Source organism: Sturnus vulgaris, chromosome 1, assembly GCF_052056855.1.
Source record: "Sturnus vulgaris isolate bStuVul1 chromosome 1, bStuVul1.hap1, whole genome shotgun sequence".
NCBI lineage: Eukaryota > Metazoa > Chordata > Aves > Passeriformes > Sturnidae > Sturnus > Sturnus vulgaris.
Genome location: NC_142243.1, coordinates 137,247,880 through 137,266,265, shown reverse-complemented (window position 1 = coordinate 137,266,265; position 18,386 = coordinate 137,247,880). Strand labels below are relative to the sequence as shown.

At 37.9% G+C, this 18,386-nt stretch overlaps 1 protein-coding gene across 3 annotated transcripts in view; it reads left to right on the top strand.

Moving 5' to 3' along the window:
• Positions 1 to 15,653, top strand: part of DPYS (dihydropyrimidinase) — a 30,487-nt gene extending 14,834 nt beyond the window's left edge. The window contains exons 6-10 of one of the 3 annotated variants that reach the window (XR_015808222.1): positions 104 to 245; positions 2,112 to 2,254; positions 11,628 to 11,840; positions 13,346 to 13,451; positions 15,309 to 15,653. Coding sequence is in view for 2 of the 3 variants with exons in the window: in XM_014879370.2 (XP_014734856.2) it covers positions 104 to 245; positions 2,112 to 2,254; positions 11,633 to 11,840; positions 13,346 to 13,420 (568 nt within the window). In the remaining variant the exon portion in view is untranslated. The remainder of the gene's footprint in view (positions 1 to 103; positions 246 to 2,111; positions 2,255 to 11,627; positions 11,841 to 13,345; positions 13,452 to 15,308) is intronic. The other 2 variants (XM_014879370.2, XM_088178041.1) reach the window with 2 other exon arrangements.
• The last annotated feature ends 2,733 nt before the right edge of the window (positions 15,654 to 18,386 follow it).

Genomic DNA, 18,386 nt, shown 5'->3' with positions numbered 1-18,386 from the left:
TTGAAGGATGGATGTCTTGATCTACCCAGCCTTACAACAGATTTTTCTCTGTGGTACAGTCTGGTATATGCTCTGATTCATAATGAACTTTGTTTCTGTGCAGTGGTGACCTCTCTGTGACAGGGACTGACAATTGCACCTTTGACATATGCCAGAAAGCTCTGGGAAAAGATGATTTCACAAAAATCCCTAATGGAGTGAATGGTGTGGAGGATAGGATGTCAGTCATATGGGAAAAGGGCGTTGTAAGTATATTGAAATGTTCAAACATAGAGGTAATTGATCTCTCCAACAAAACATAATCTCTCAGCAGGTATTAACTCTTCAGTTTTATCAAGTGTGTTTATCATAGGATAATTCATTCAATTGAAAACTATAACACTCCTTATTAGCTTTATGCTTCTGGAAGATGGAAGAAGATTCTTGGTGCTTAAAATATTTCACTAAAGAATAATTTCTGTTGTTTAGCAGTAAGGGATTGCTATTGTTTCAGTGGTACTGCAAGTATATTTCCTTGAAGCATTTTTTAAAACTAATGAAATTAAAATAAAAGAGCTGCCTACAGTTTCAACTCTATCAGCTGTGTGTTTTTTCCTCTTTTATCTGTCTCCAACTTAACCATTGTATGAGTTTGCACAGTGATGTGCCTGTCAACTTCTAATTTATGTTTTAAGAAATGCTTCTCTAATGTGTGGTTCAGCTATGTGATAAGATGATATGAACACCTTCAAGTCCCACTGACTTCAGAGTCTCAGTGCCAACACAAGAATGGTCAGTGCCTCTCAGATAATGTCTGATGAGGAGGGAGGTAAGGAAATCTCTCAAGGAATCTGATGCATACCAGGTCTTATGATTGCTCTGGCTAATGCAAAACTGTTACTTTCTGGAAGCTCTAGTTCTATTTAAACTCTCTTGCAGTAGTGAAGTCATGTTGATAATACTCTGTGAAGCATAGTAATTTGTCACAGTATAGTTACCTACCTCACACACTTGGTAAGAATTTGATTCATGTTGTCTTTTGTTTATCTGTATTTGGGATTCAGCTCCAGTTGGTATGTACAAAACACACACACTTGTGCCTACACTCACCTGTGGCACAGCTCTAGTGAGATTTCTTATGGTGTAAACAGAAATCTGGCTTGTGGTTGGTGTGAAACTGAGACATGAATATGTTCAGCAGTGCTGCTTTTGAACAGTGTATCCTGTTGGGCAAGTTAATTTTTTAAAAGTTCTTAAATTGATAATATCCTCCTTTTTTTCACTTGTAAAATATTGCACAGCTCTGTGAGTTTGTCTGAACAGCTTTCCTCCCTTCCCACACACCATTACTTAGAAGAGCAGTGTTCACCATTTTCATTACACTTTTCTTCTCAGATGACTGCTCACAGGCCACCATAAACATGTTTTTATGACATTCTTTTTCCTAGACTGACCTATGCATAATATTACTGCCAGTGTAGGTGGCTTTCCAAACAAACAACACTCATGGAACCTGGATTAAATTAGTTACAAAGCAGTTTTACAGTCCCAAGACCCATGTATATCTATTGTTATTTGCTTTTTTGCTGAAATGTCACATCAGAAAATCTGGTTTTTATACTACTTGATTGTAGCATTTACTGATCACGACTATACTCTGTGTCATTGCTAAAGAAATTTGCAAATCAGTTTTACTATTTTACACGTTGTGCCTTGCCATGCCATTATCACCTTCTAGGCTCCCCTTAATATTGTGTCACCGTTTTCCAAAACAAAGATACCTGAGAGATGTTATGTTTCCTGATGAAATTGCTGAGCAGGACTACAGATTTAAAGCCAGCTAAAACATTTGATTTCAGTTGACTTGAGGCTGGATCCACAGAGTGTTTGGTTTAAAGTTGTCTTTTTTCCTCTTTGCTGTGAGATAAAATAAGATAAAGTTATGGTATTTAGTGAAAGTACATTGCATTATGGGCATCTGAGACAAATAGTTACTTTTACTTCTAAACTCCTCAGTATGACATTTAAAAAAATTGATGTGATGTCACTCATCCTAGTTTTTTAACCAGAAAAGCATTTTTTCATTCCTGTTTAAAAAAGTAATGACTTTGCGTTTGTGCACTCTTCTGCAGCACAGTGGAAAAATGGATGAAAACAGATTTGTAGCTGTTACCAGCACAAATGCAGCAAAAATCTTCAACCTTTACCCAAAGAAGGGCAGAATTTCTGTGGGCTCTGATGCTGACATTGTAATTTGGGATCCTAAAGCTACAAGGTATGTATGGGAAGTTATTTCCTCCCCTCCTCCCATCCAGTCTTTCTGCAAGAAAAAAAGCATCACAAAGACATTGTACAACAATAAGCCTTTGGGTGAGGTTATGGTGGTTTTAAATAGCACTTAGTGAGAATTAATTAAAGGGTTTTGTCTCCCACAACAGTGTGTGTAAGAAGAGATCTTTGATCTCTCTAGATGGATTAAAAAGTATTCTCTCTGATTGCTGACCAAGTGCAAAAATTAAAAAGTCTGTGTATTATGCAACCAGGGCTTGGTATCCTAAGAGTAAAAGTAACTCCTTTGGGATTTTAGAGCAACTCTTTTTAGTGCTGGAGTATGTTTGAATTCCTCCACTGCAAAGGGCAGGGAGAAGAGCCTGCTGCAGCATGACCCTTTACAAACTTGTGTTTTGAACTTAGAGCCACTTAAAACACGTTCAAAGGTGGATTGAACTCACTTCTGGAGCTCAATCTGCTCATGTTTATGCTTTTATTTAAGGAGTTTTCTGATTGTGTGCACAGTAATTCTACTAGAGCTTGTCATACTAACAGATGAACAGTGTCCTGATGTCTCACCCTGCATGACTTGACACCATAATACATTTTTGCTTGAAAGAGCATGAAGTGTCTTTTCACACAGTGTACTGTGCATTTCAGCTGATTCCTGTCCTCAGGTGTGTTTACACCATCAGATCAACTCCATATAAATATATCCATCTATAAATATTTCAGGAATTATGTCTTGAGTCTTGCTCTGGTTCTTGTGCCCATCCCAGTCTTGTTTAAACTGTCTGGAAATGGTCTGACAGCTGTCTGTCACAGAGCCAGATCAGCTGAGGAGTTGTCTCTCAGCTGAGATGCCTACGAGCTCTGTGAGTACATTTCCACTGTGCCAGTGCTGCACAGGGTAACTTAAGTCTGCAGGAACTTTAACAGCCAAGCCCTACCCCTGAACACCCATGCACACAGCAGCAGCAGCTCAGGAAGTGTTCTGGGGTGGCAGTTTTCTTCATGGGCTCAGCTCTAGTGAGCGGTGTGACCATATAACTCTGCTTTCAACCTTTGATTTTTGAAAAGAAAAAAGTTGAATACTCTGCTCCTGGTGTAAAATGCAACTGGACATGTCTGATTTTGGTAGCCAAATAGATAACATGCTCCATCCCTTCTGCCCAATCCTAGATTTACCTTACACAAACAGAAGTCTTTTGACGAATCTTCTAGGTTGGTTTTTTTTATTTTTAATATGTAATTCTCACTCATTTCAGTATGAGTATCAAAAATATGCATGACTGTGGAGTCTTCTGTTTCTAAGCTACAGCATTTGAGGATATGGAGGTTGTTATTCACAAGTCCCACAAAAAAACCTGACAGCACCAGCAAAAGAAGTTTCAGGAGTGTCAACAGCCCAAATAAATATAGAGGCCTGCCCAGTGCTGGGTCAGGGAGATTTTCATGTGCATTATGCCTTCTGGCATGTTGAGCAAGCATATTTAGAGATACCAGCACTGAGCTATTTCAAGACAGTGAAGCTATGAACTCTGATTCTAAAAACCCTGAAGGATTGTTTTCTGAACTCTCTTCTGCTCTGCCTGGGGACAAATGAATCTAGGAGAGCAGAGTTCTGACAATGTTGTCAAGGTGCTTTGTCAGCTCCTGTAATTATCTTTTTTGCCTCTCAAACTTTGCTTCTGCTTTCCTTCACTCTCTCCTGAGTGCTCTAATTGCCTATTCACCCACTGCAGCTGTGAAGGTGCAGTTTTTCTTTAAGCATTTTTTAAACATTTAAACTGTATTTTCTTACTGAACAAGTTTATTTTAAGTTTAGCCAATATTTTTCTTCCTGATCTGGTACTGTTCCCATTGTTTATCCATTTGGGTTTGCTGAGAACAGTCTCTCTGCAGGGAGAATTTTGTGAACTATATGAGAAAGTATAAATAAATCTCACTGGAACATGTCTATTAATTTCACTATAAATCCTGAAGAGGGCATAAACAGCCCAGCAGAAAAAAGATATCTAACTAAAGGATTTCAGCCATTTAAGATGTTACATAAGGCGTAGCCTCCCGTGCTTTGCTGATTCTGAGGAGTGATTTTCAGTTTCACAATAGGCTTCTTCCTGTTTCTTGCTAAGTTCTTCCTCTTATGTGCATGACATTTTTTCTTGTTTGCAACCACAAGTCTTGCAAGAGGAAAATGCAATTTTCCAGTTCTGGTTTGAGATTTGAAATTCTGATTGATACCAGCCTAATGAGTTAGACAGTTTCTGAAGTATTGATTGCTGTGAGGAATTGATCTTATCACAATCTGTCAGGGAAAGTCTATATAGAAAATTCTAGAGTCATTTAGAAAGGTAGTGCAGCTATTTAATACAGAAACTTATATCCCTACAAAATCAGCTTCATTTCCCCACCCTCACCATTGCAAAATAACATGTTTGGTGTATCTGAGCATACAGGATTTTCTCTTTCTAGGTTACAAAACCCTAGTGAATTCAACGTGATAGCTCTGCAAGCTGGGAGCAATTGCAATTTAAGGTTCTGCTTCCAGCACTCTGCTGCTCCAGCTGAGGCTTTCCTTTTAAGTGTCAGCTTCATTGACTGGCCTATTTCTGTAGCATTTTCTGGTAATTTCTGCAGAAAATAATATATCAACAATTATCACATTTCCTACTGTGTTTAAAAGCATCTAAATATTGGTTTTAGCAGGTCTGCATGACAGCAAGCATTATTGGGAAGAAATATTAAATGTACAAATTGGTTAGAAATTGCATTACAAAAAATGGACTTTGAATCCTGCCAAAGTAGGTCTTTTCGTTAGTTTCCTTATACTTATCCCATTCATTAAAGGGCACAAAAATACAAAATGGATCTGGTTTGTTGCAAGCCATGTGCTATCAAATATCATATTGCAGACCTCAACACCCTCAGCATCCCAAGTACAGTCTGTACAAACAGGATTGTTCTGTGAAAACTCCTTGGGAAAATGCATGTAGGCAGCAAATGCGTACTCACTGTACCGTCTTATTTTAATCTGTGCTTTGATCAAGACTGTTCACTGACTTCTTTCGGCTGCACACCAATAATGTAAAAGCCCCAAGTCTGTGAAACAAAAGCAATTGTAAAGACTTTTTCAGGAGGAGAGAGCAGAGTAAGTAAGGGAAAGGGAGTTTCAGCCGTCAGCAAGTCAGTGTCCTCTATAGCTGATGCCTTTAGCTATTTGAAAGCAAGAAAATGTATAAAATCTCTAGGGTTTGTTTCAGAAATACCCAGCAAGGAACCTAAATACTGCAGTACCCAATTCAGGCAGTGAAAAGAGCTGAGCATCCCTTGTAAAGTAGGTGCAGAAGGTCCTAAAGGTCTCATAAAGAGGCACCCAGCTCCCAGCAGATATTAGGGCTCAATTAATTCACTGTAGCCTGTTGGAACCTTGCAAGTAAACTCTGGATCAGATCCCAAAGGCAAATTCAAACACCCAAAATAGATAAAAAACCTGTCTCAAATAGAGTTTAAGTTTCTAAGTCCAACCACTTCATTATAACAACATGCAAATTGGGAAGCCACACTCTCCAGGGGTTTTCCCTCATTAAATATAGCTGAGAAGTTAGATACTTCTGACTGCAGAGGCAGAGCTGGCTGTGGAGGTAGCACCATCCTCTTTGGGCTTTGCTGGAGGGCCCCACTTTGGCAGGCCCAGTGTGTGCCCCACGTATGCTGGTGGAGCTGGGCTCAAGCCCTGAATAGGGCAGTGGTGGCTGCAGCCCCAGTACAGCTGCCAGAGTGGGGCCCCTGACCAGCAGGAAGTGTGGGAAGCCTGAGGTGGGGATGGGAAGGAGGAAAAGGACAGGTTATTCTGTAATCTACCTGCCTGATATGACAGAGGAAGATGTGTTTTCTAGTTTGTTTCTAGTATTTTTGTATTTTAAGGGAAACAGTAACTGGATGTGAATCGGCAAGCTGTCAGAGTTCCCCTGTCTGCTGGTATATGTTCCCTCAATGCCTTTGTTTGCACGTAGATCTGTTCATGGCTAAATCTTTTGCGTTTGTCAGAACCAAAATCTGTAGCCTATGTCTGTCTCATTTGTAGTCAAGTCTTCAGCCTCAGAGGCTTAAGTGGGGACGATACAACATTTAAGCACTCTGCCAAATAACTGCCTGTAATTTTTAGTAACATAAGGGAGGAAGAAACCAAGATATTCGCAGAAGATTAGAATAAATAATGCTGCAACTGTTTTACTCTTTTGATGAATAGCATAATTTTGAATACTGAATATATGGATGACTGCATCTAGTCACAATGAGACAGAATGAAATAATGTGGTGTACAAATATCTATGCATAGGACAAGTATGTTCTGACATTTTCCATAGCTCCATGTTCTTTTGCACAAGTGTGCATGCATGGATGTACACTAATACACTAGAATCTTGCCAAAGATGTCTTACCTCAAATTAAGAAAATGGGGAGAAGGAAACAACAGGCACAAATTAAAATATATGAAATTCCATTTCAGTATGATAAATAATATTGTTTTTCTGTGATAGTGATCAAACACTGGCATAGGTTGCCCATGGAGATTGTGGATCTCCCTCTTTGGAGGCACTTAAAACCCGATTTAACATGGCCTCGAGAAGCCTACTTTGACTGACTCTGATCAGAACAGAGGGCTTGGAATATGTGATCTCCAGAGATGCTTTCCAACCTCAGTGACACTCTGGTTCTGTGAACTGTAACAAGATAAGCCTCGCTGAGAGTGCATGATGTACGTTTCCCTAGTAACTTGCTGTCTCCAAAATGTCACTTGGTCTCTTTAGAGAAGTGAATCTCAGAAATGTTACCCAAAAAATGAAATAATTCTTTATTTTCCCCTTACATAATTTGACTTTTTCCCTTTGTAAGCTCTTCAAGATTTTTTCTAGTCATTGAATAGACTAATCTGTGTTCTTCTCTTTTTGTATGCTTTTCTGCAAGCTAATTTTTCATTGCTGCTTCTCTCCTGCCCACAGTTTTTCACAAATGTTCACTTCCATCCTATATCAGTTTGGAACAATTGGTAGAACCAGGCTGGATAATATTGTTGACAAATGAGCTACTTAGCATAATAATAAAAATTATTTTGTTGTCATTCTCTATGCCTCTCAAAATCATGAATTTAGGAGATATGATTGCATGCAATAAAGATCCCATTATTTCAGATAAGCCACTTTGATCTGAAGCTCCCAAACATAACTGCCTGCCTCTTCTTGCGTCTGTTTTTATCTACAAATCTTCTCAATTCATATGACTACTCAAAAGTAATGTTTATTGAGGATATTTTTTAAGAGGCTAGGAATACAACTTTACAAATAGTTGCCTGCATATATTTGCATATGCAGTTATTGCAATTCCTTAATATAAAGTAGGCCATGAGGTTTTTAATCCACATTATAGGCTTATAGCTAGCATTTTTACACACAGATTTTAAGACCTTCTTATTTTTCTTCTATTTTATTTTTCCTGTTCTTTGCTTTTCTATTTAATAAAACTCTTAATCGTCATTATAAATGAGTGGTGACTCAGAAAACACAGGTGAAAGATTTACTTTTTCTAGATTTTAGAAAAGCGGGTTAACAATATGTAGAGTTCAAAGGCATCTGAAAGTGATGAGAAGAGGTAACTTGCAAAGGCTAATACTGTCTTCAGCAAAGTGGAATTTCTCATCTACCCCCAGCTCTGAAAATCTCAGATACTGCACTATAAGCATTGAGAGAAGTTACTTACAGCTCAAATACTCATTCCTCCATAAGTTGGTTTTCTTTGGCAGCTGTCAACAAAGCAGGTGTTTTCAATGACAGACTTTATTACTATGTTTTAAATTAGGTAAATTGATTATAAAATAGCTTCCCTCTCTTGACTGAGATGTTGAACAGCTATTCTTGCTTAAGGGCTGTTGTCTACAGCAGTCCTTCATATTCCTGTATCTGAAATTTTAAAATAAATCTGGGTGAGGTATGTAGCCATTTCCATTGAATGTAATTAAATTGCTCATTTGCTTGTTTATGTGACCTTGAAAATTCTTCAATTTTTTTACCATAAGGACAATCCGTATGGTAGTCAAAGTTCTGGTTCTAGAGCTGATGTAGCTTCATGTCCTATGCATTACCAAAGGTATAAGATCACTCTAATGTCTAATAGTTTCCCTTCATCCAAGTCCCCCTCCTGCCCAACTGACTGTTCACTGTTTCAATCTCTGACTGAAGCATAGACATGTTTGTTGAGATGAAAACTGATCCCTCTAACTCCTTAACAAAGTTTTAGGTTATAAATTCAGCTGACTACCTGTATAGTCTTGAATTTCACCCTATGTGTTGCTGCATTACTCTAAGCTGCTGCTCTTTTTCAAGTTTCAAGCTGCAGTCTACAGTTTATTTAGTTACAGTAGTTTAGGAGTGGCTGTAAAGTCCTTTCTCTCATAGAGCATAAATAAATACAGTACTACTAGTCACTGAATCACTGAATTCACACAGTTACAGCAAATCTGTCAGTTGTTCTTAGACTAAATTACTCTGAATCTAAATCAGTTGGAAGTATGGTGGTGAAAAAAGAAAATTTCAGAAGCATGTCTTCCTCTTTGGTACAAGAGTAATGGCAATTTATACGTTAATAGCTTCAAATCACTTTGCAAGCCAGGTGTATCAAAAGCAGCTGAAGTCAACTGCATGGAAACACTGATGTAAGTAAGAACAATATAGGACCTGATGTTTTTAGAATATCCTCTTTGTAGAGGAAAATGTTCTTTTAAACGTTGAAGTAATTGTTCTGATCTCAGTCTCCCTTTGAAAAAGGGTGATTTGAAACAAGAGCCACTTCAATTTATAATCAGAATTAGAGAATTTTACAAGTTTTATTTTAAAAATACAATACACATTTTGAAACCTGGACTCAGAATCTGTTCTCATGATGAGTAACCCCTTATGTCAGGCATCACTTAGGATGATGGAGACAGCATAGACAGACTCTACTATGGTGGCAGTCTTTTTCTTGGATGATTAGTAGGTTACAACTGTTTTTGCTATTAGCTGAGAGCAAACATCAGAACTTTGCTAAGCTGCCTGCTACTGAAATTGGTGATATAGCTGTAAACAGTCTGTTGCATAAGGTTGCTGAATTGTGAGATTCAGATGCAAACATACCATCTAGTTTTATTTGCTTGCTTGCCACCTGAAACTTTTACTGACATTGATAATGTCAAAGGGTTAAATCACAGGCAAATTTTTATTTCTGTCAGGGAAAATGAACTTCACCTTCAGAAAGGGCAGGGTGATCTACAGCTTGTTTCAACAGAAGAGTTATAAATTAATTCTGTTGATGTTTGTTGTTGAGGCAAGCTCTGGAAATGTGTTTTGTCCTATTATATGGTTTTGCTGTACAAATGGATATTACTTTTAAATGTGCTGACTTCCATTCATTTTGTATCTTTAAATAAAGGACAGACTTACCTCCGAGGCATGATTACCTCTAGTGATCATGTTCTAGCAAATTTAAACAGCTCACATGTTGATGAAGGATCTTACTTATTTTTCTGTTTCCTCAAATTACATCTTCCATTTTTCTTTTCATGTCCTGGTGCTATTGTGTAAATAGATAGGATATATACACAGAGAATGCTAAAGATTATTATATTACAGTTGTTCTTACTTACTGTTCGAGCAATTGGACCCACAAGGGCAATGCAATAAGCCAGAGGAACATGTTCACAAACTCCTTATAGGGCCATTACAGCAACCATGGATAAATTTGTTTGACAGCATTCAATTGGACCAGTGAAGACAAGAGAGGTTTGATTTTTCCCGACGTGAACCTACAAGGTGCTGCTGATATTGGTGATCAGGCATGCATAAGTTTTCTGTCCAAGGCATATTGTATAAGGCAAAATTTTTATTCCTATGGGTAGACTGGTCATAGACAGTATTTACATTTATATGTAAATATAAAACCTTGGAAATGTCAGCTACCACCAAGATTTAAATGTAGCCCTTAGCAGAACCAATTACTCTTAGTTCAACAGAATGATATGAAAGGAAACTAAGTACCCTTCCATGATTTCTTTTTCTCTTTATAAGTAATCATTCTGAATATTTAATATGATTGTTTTTTTAAACGGCTATACTTCAAGTAAGATACATATTTTATTGGTTTTCTCATTTTGATAAGAATATTGACTAAAGTTTAAAAAAAAATCTTCTCCAAATTGATCAAGAGTTTAATCTATTAATATTTCACATTGCTTTTGACTTTGATCATGCCTTTGCAGAAAGATGTAGTCTCTGGAATAATATGAATGCATGTAAATGCATTATAATATATACATGGTAAATTTTTGATTGTGTGAACACCCACCCTGGAAAAAGCCCAGCTGGTAGCCAAAAGCATCAAGCTTCTTTCTTTTCAGAAACGATAAATGGCAATAAAAATATAAACTCTCTAAATAATACATATATAATCTGTAGTTTTGATACAGAAAGTTAATAAAATAATTAACTGAAATTCAAAGTCTGTAGTTACAGTATATAGTAAGCAGCTTAGTAGGGAAAATAGACAATAAAGGAGGTATACACAGCCTGGACTTCCAGATAGTAATGTCAGCTCTAGCACTGGCTCTGCCTTTAAAGTAGCCAGTTAGGGTTGGAAAAATTGTCTAGAAAAATGGAAACATATAGAACAAGGTCTATATATACAAAAAAACAATAATACCATCATTCAAATGGGTACTGTTGAAGTCTGAAATTATAATTTACTTAATACCCTTGGAAGAAAGGTATTTAGAAGTGTGATGTCATTATTATTTAGCTGTTTTAAGATATTTGGGCTGTCAGTCATTGAATCAATCGAGCTCACACTCAGCATTACCAAAAATCATTCCCATCTACTGACTTTCCAATGAAATGGTCTTTGTGTTATGTGTGAGATTCAGTCTTTGAAACATTGCAGCCATGCTTTTCAAACTTGAAATTGCAAGTCATTCCAGCTAAAAGGTCAGAGCTTCTTTTGATTGAATTGTACATAGATATTTGCTTGACAAGGCAAAATGAAATCATGTTATCCAAAGAAAATATTACAACCTGATCTTTTTTCCACTAATCTCTTTTGTAGTGGAAAATTTTGCATTTAAAGGCTGCTGAGTTCTGTCCTTTTGACTCCCTCTTCATTCTTTTGAAATGCAATTACTGTTCAATGAAATGTTATTGTGCTATCCTATTTTTACAGCTGCTCAATGATGTACTGTACAGTGTCATAGTTAAATAATGTTGCTACATTTTCTTCCTATATCAATTTATCAAATTTTTTAATGAAGTCAAATACAAGAATCATAGTAATTTTGTGTGTTGTTTTGCAAGCACAGGAAAATATCTGCAAAGACACATCACCAGGCAAATAACTTCAATATATTTGAAGGAATGGTCTGCCATGGGGTTCCAGTTGTGACAGTTTCAAGAGGCAAAGTGGTTTATGAAGGTGGAGTTTTCAATGTCACAGCAGGAGATGGAAAATATGTCTCCCGTCCACCATTCCCTCCATATGTCTACAAACGAGTCAGGCAGCGGGAACAGGTTAATTAAACTAATAAATCTCTGTAATGCCTTGTACAACATGAGGATAACTAGCTCTTGGGAAGAGAAGTTTGGGGATTCAATGGTAATTTTCCATACTAATCAAAATATGCCAAGGTGGGAGGAAAGGAAACGAAGGACTTAAATTTTATTGCTCTTTATCTTACAGAAAAATATCATAGACTAGTTCCTGCTCTTAAAGTAATCTGTACAGCTTATGAACTAAGCCTCAGTACTTTTAAAAATAAATGTCCTACTTCAATAAAAGTGGACAAAGTTTTGCTTCTGAGTAATCTTTCTACTACATTTTATCACTGATTTCACTGAAAATCAGAACCGAAATTTCATACGCAGGACAAAATATTGCACTACTGAAGAAATAATAATAATAAAAGAAAGTAATTCTTTCATGGATCAGATATTTTGAGCTGCAAAGTGTTGAACATTTTGCTGTGTTCCAGCAAGAATGTGTTAAAAACTGAACACGTGCAAAGGGCACTGCTGGGCCAAGCAAGACAGCTCTGTTCAAGCTTTTGTTCTATTCTATTTTTCAAAGGGAAATATTTCAAATACATAAAGATTGGATTTTCAGTGCCTATTTACTGTGCAAGCATTCATAATGCTTTTGCATCCTTAGTGTACTCTGAATTGGATTTTCAAAAGCATACTAAGTACATTTAGAAATCACCACCTGAATCAGTGGGATTCACTGCAGGATCTAAAACCTGAATCAGACTAGTATCCATGTGAAATAAGGCCCAGCAAAATGCCCCCAAGGTAATTATGTATATTTCTTTCTGCTGTTGTCTTGATGGACTGAGAAAGTGGCTGAATGATGCTTTCCTCCAAAGATCACAACTTCACAGGATGTAGTGAGCTGCCTGCATGTTCATACACATAAAGCAATAACAAAACTAAGCTAAACTGAAATTTATAAGAAATTAAAGAATTAAATTCTGAAAGACTTCCATGTACATAGTGGTTTCCATTTCCCATCAAAGCTAGAGAGAGTTTTCCCTTAACCCAAATATCAATTGCAGCATGTCTTCAGAAGTGATTTTTCAACCAACTCAGCCTCCTGTATCCAGCAGCTGGAATAGCAAGTGATAGATATCCACACAAGGCAGAATTTGCTTTGCTTCATTGATATTTATTTACCTCTCTTACATGATGTATGAAAAACATCACTGGAAAATGTGAATACGCTAAAAAATAGCAGAATCTATAAAATGAGGTGGAACATGTTATTGTTTCTTTAAAAAATTGATTTAGAATTGAATTGTTACAGTGTTGAACAGATTTAACCACCCAGCTCCTGAAGAAAGCTGAGAACTGAACATTTTAATCTCAGTGTAAGGGATCTTTTCCAGAGAGAAGTTAGATGAAAGTATTGGGATACATTTCATAGAAAGATGGATTACCACAGGACTTCTATTTTAATTTTGTCCAATTAGCAATTTCAAGAGAAAACAAAATAGTGAAAGATTTAAAACATTTTGTTGCAGGTATGTCAACCTGTTCCTGTCAAGAGGGCACCATACACAGGCACGGTCTCGGGAACATCCATCACAAGAAAATAACAAGCTCGTTCTCCAGTTTTGTCTGTTGCAGGTAACCATCTCTTTTGTTTAGTAAAAACTACCTAATGCTTCTCTGAAACTTCAAGAAAGAAAAAGGGTAGCAGGCTGTCTATCTGGTGACAGGCTTGTCAGAAATAAGCCCTCTCAGAAGCTGAGTTGTCTTGTTATCTGTAAATTCGACAAAAAATGTGGCAGCCCAGGCATGGAGAACCGCATTTTGATTGGAACTTTATTTTAAAAGTTCAGTTGAAAGAAACTGATTAATTTTAGCTGCTAGACTGAAACATGGGTTTGAGGGCCCATAAAAAAACCTGAGTTCAGTTAGCAACAGGAGTACAAAATGAAGCATCACTGTTTGACCTTCAAATTCACAGAAAAAAAACCAAAATCATGAACAAAAACTGCTTGATGGGAAAAATTAAACTGGTTAGTGTCCCTGTGTTACAGACAATAACCACCCCCCCCCAAAATGTGCTGGGTTAAGCTGATAGATTTGTTTTGGAAAAACAAAAGCTGTCTTCATGAATAGAGAAAGCTCCAGGGAGACCTCAGAGCAGCCTTTCAATACCTAAAGGAAGCCAATAAGAGAGCTGGAGAGGGATTTTTTACAAGGATCTGGAATAGTAGGATGAGGTAGTAATGGCTTTACACTGAAACAGAGTTTAGATTTAGAAATTAGGAAGAAGTTCTTCACTGTGAAGTTGGTAAGGAACTGGAACAGGTTACCCAGAGAATTTGTTTGTGGATGCCCCATCCCCAGAAGTGTTCAAGGCCAGTGTTCAAGCTGGATGGGGATCTGAGCAGCCTGGTCTAATGGAAGGCATCCCTGCCCATGGCAGAGGGTTTAGAACCAGGTGATCTTTAACCCATGCCTTCCAACCCATGCCATTCTCTGATTCCACAAATAAATGTGCTGCAGGTAGTGGCAGCAGTGTTTGAATTAGTGTGAGCACATCACTGCTAACAGGAGTAACACCCACATCTCCCCTTCCCTCCTCTCCAGTGTTCACAGTGTCTAACTTGGTTATTGACAGTCCTTGTACATGCCCTGCTGCTTGCAAACTTTTCTTTGCTTTGGCAAACTTTGGGCAGAAATCAATTAGCTTTGTTTTCTGGGTTAGTTTTCTGTTGCCTTGGTGAGTTGAAGTGTCTCTTGGAAGAACCAAGCACAGATCAGTGCAGTGCAGCATATGAGTGGGGTGAAGCAGCTGGGGACAAGGACTAGTGACAGCACCTCACTTTCTGTTTAACAAGCAGAGGAAATTCTTCAGGAAGAGGTAAACCTAGGCAAGTCCTTCAGCAAGCACAGTGGAGCCATGCTGCTGCTGTGTGCCCACTGCAGCTGAAATGTTGTCTGCTACAGCAGAGTTGATTAATATGGGATGGGGGAACAGTGAGTGACGGGAAGCATGCCAAAATCCAAGCTGAAGGTTTGGGTGCATATGTGTATCAACAAGGAGATCAGCTAGTTTGAGGAACGGTTTCCCAATAGATGAACAGAAAGGGTCAGTTTGCACCTCACATAAAATGAGTCTGTTCTTTGTGCTAATTAATATGGGACAGGAACAAACCTGCTATGGTAGGAGGGTAAAATAAGCTTTTCCACATTTCATGGTACCATTCCCTTAAAGCTACCTTAGAGTGAACCTCATCCAGGGCATCAGTAGCATCAACAGAATGCAGTATCCTATTTGTTTTTCTCTGTCCTAAGGGAAAAGCTTTTCTAATAGAGAGGACTAAAGGCTAAAGCTTCAGTGGAGTGAGGGAGCAATAATCATTCTTTCTAGCTCCTAGCACTCCTTCTCCATTATTACCTCTGAGTGACAAATTGCAAAGAAGAGATTTTCTTTTGAAAGATGATATCGTATTGTATTTTTCTTCCCTGTAGATAAAAGCAAATGAAAATGACCTTGCTGCCCCCACCAGCAGTCCCTTCTGGGCCCAGCAATCAATCCACAATCAACTTCTCAAGAACCAACATGAAACAACAATAACCAATAAGCATTATACTTGGCTTCCTACATAAAATTGTCATTGAAATTTATCTTTGAAAAAACTTTTACTGTAAGAATTGGAGAATTGTTTTTAGAAAATGGAGTAATAATTTTAAAAAGTACAATTATAATGTGGCGACAGCTCTTTACATTCTTAAAAATATTTAAGTTTTGGGATGGTATTTCTTAATGTTTATCTTTAGAAGGTATCAGCTACCCAATAAAGTAAAAGCAATGAACAATGGTGTTTAAGAACATTTTTTAAACTCCTTCTCTGTTGGGTCCCAGGAGATGAATCCTAATTCTCTAATACTATATGTTAGGAAGATCTCTGTTGTGCTTGGCAATGTAGAGAATTCTGAGAGCAGATGCTGAATTTTATTTTTTAAATTTTCCCTATCTGGAAGGGGTCAGTACAGAAATATGACAATTCAGGAGAACACTCGCTATTTTGGAGCTGCTGCCACATCTCCGTGTCACTGTCTTTAAAGAACTTTACCTATTGGTCCCTGCCAACTGCACCACCAAGCTTTTTTTAGTGGGTTCAACTATTTCCTTTGTTGTACCCAAGCCAAACCTATGCCAGCCATACTCATGAACTCACCTACAATAATAGTTTGTGTTCTGGCTTTAATGGAGAGGCACACACTTATCACCTGAAGACCTATGAAGTGAGATCACCAGAGCAAAACCATAATGCATTAATGTCAAAAAAACCTTTTTAACTGAAAATGTGAGGTTTTTCCCAATGTAACTAATACTTTGGGTTTTTGTAGGGTAGGATTCCTAATTTAAAAAAAAGTTCTCAATTTATCTAATTTCCATTTTTAAAGGCTGTTGTTTTTTCAGAATGTTGCACACAAGCAAAGTAACACAAGGATTTCCACCCCCATTGTCAGGCAGGTGTTCAGGCATCCCCAGGAAAGCACTCTGAATTTTCCCCCTACTTCTTCCCCCAGTTTTACATGCTGAGTATGAGCATATGGTCTAGGATATCCCTGGGATCAGCTGAGGTCATCTGTCCTGCTGTGTCCCATCCCATCTCCTTGTGCACACCCAGCCCTATTGCTGATGGGGTGGCCTGAGAAACAGAAAAGGCCTTGATGTTCTGTAAGCATTGCTCATTGATAAGGAAAATATCTTTGAATTATCAGTTCTGTTTCCAGCACAAATCCAAAACACTAGCCACTGTGAAGAAAATCAACTCTACTCCAGCTAAAAACACCAGAGAGAAATGAGGCCAACACAAAATCACCTGTGTATAGCAAGTTGGCTGTCCTATGTGTAAGAGCAATGTAACCTGTACTGTGCAACTCACAGGCCAAACAGGCACAGAAAGTGCTGTGTATTTTAGGACACTCACATTAAACATATGATAATTAGTATTATTTTTGACAGTGAAAAGCAGACTTGCAGTTCCTGCTGTACTCACAGGCATACAGTGATGTATGAGCTTGTATGAAAAACAAATTCCTATTAGGTCAGTAGTTCTTGTGTCCCTAAACAGAAAAAGAGGGTTTTCCTTGTAAGATGAAGGAGGATAGTCATGGGTGTGGTTGTGAAGGTCTAGCAACAGTTCCCATTTCTCAGGTTTATCTTTGGGGTGGCAGAACAGCAGAACCAACAGTCAGCACTATTACAATGACTATTAAAAAGAAATAGAATTCACTGCTTTTGTACTGTCATGCTCTGTATCTCAGTTTGTTGTCCAGTCTCCCTTTACTATCAACAGAGAAAGAGATGCTTCTGCAACTTTTTTGTCTCTGCATCAAGATTTCACACAGGTTAGACAAATCTGTCTGGAGCTGTTCTTTGGCAGTTTTCTTGCAATGCTGGTTTGTCTCCATTGGCTACAAAATTATGCAGGCTATGTAACTATGGTACAGATTTCTACTCTGCAGCTGCCTTCCACTCAGCCCATCTTTGCCTCTCAGAACTGGAACTTTCTTGTATGAAGGATGCCTGTCTTCTCTTATGTTTTGTCTCATCAACAGTGCAGGTCAATAATGAATCCATTCTTTCTAATTAATCTTTTGCTACATTGGAAGAAGAGCAGAAATTCGATAAGAGTAACCTCCAAATTATGAACATGTATTATCTATGGAAAAATATACAATATTTTTAGGGTTTCTATGCATTTTTATTAGATTAGAAGTGATCAAGCTTCTTCCTGTATAATTAGCAAAGAATTCCTGTTCCCTGTGTTGGTACTTACTGCTCTGTATTATGGACTACTCTTCCTATAGAACTATACTATTTTTGGCTAAGGAATACCTACCTTTTAATTCCAGTGAGTCTTAACTATTGTGCAGATGAAATAAATAACCTGCATATTATGAACTAGGCTTCATACCAAATCATCTGCTGTATTTTTACTTTCTTGGCTGCAACAAGCTATTGAGCCAGTCAGATTTGTTATATTTATGAATATTTGTTTTGCCATGACACATGCTGGCCCTAGTACCTGAATCCTGCCTCAAGCCAAAAGGTGCCAAGTAATAGCCCTTGAGGAACTGTGTGACATCAAAAGAATTTCAACTGTGCCATTCAGGCACTGCTACTCTGAGTTTAAACTCTGTCATCCTTGTTCTTTTTCCACTTAGAGAGGCAAAGCTATAATGGTGGGATCTTCATAGGGATGTAATTTTGGGACTGCCCAGGACTCTATTCCAAAACGCCAGTTAAGAATGACAGCAGAGCCAAAAATAGTAGCATAGGATTTTTTAGTAGGCATATAGTTTTGGGATTCAATGGGATTACAGTTATGTCAGCACAAGCCCTGAACTGGAGCACTGGAAGGACTGACTGATCTCTCAGTTGTACCTCAGTCTCTAGACTGACAAGACTTCTGAATTCATTCTACAGTCTCATCCCTGAGCTATCACTTGCTCATTACATTCTCAAGTTGTTACTCTGTCTGGTCTATAACTGTTGTGCTAAGACAACAGATGCCACACACCAGGTTGGAAAGG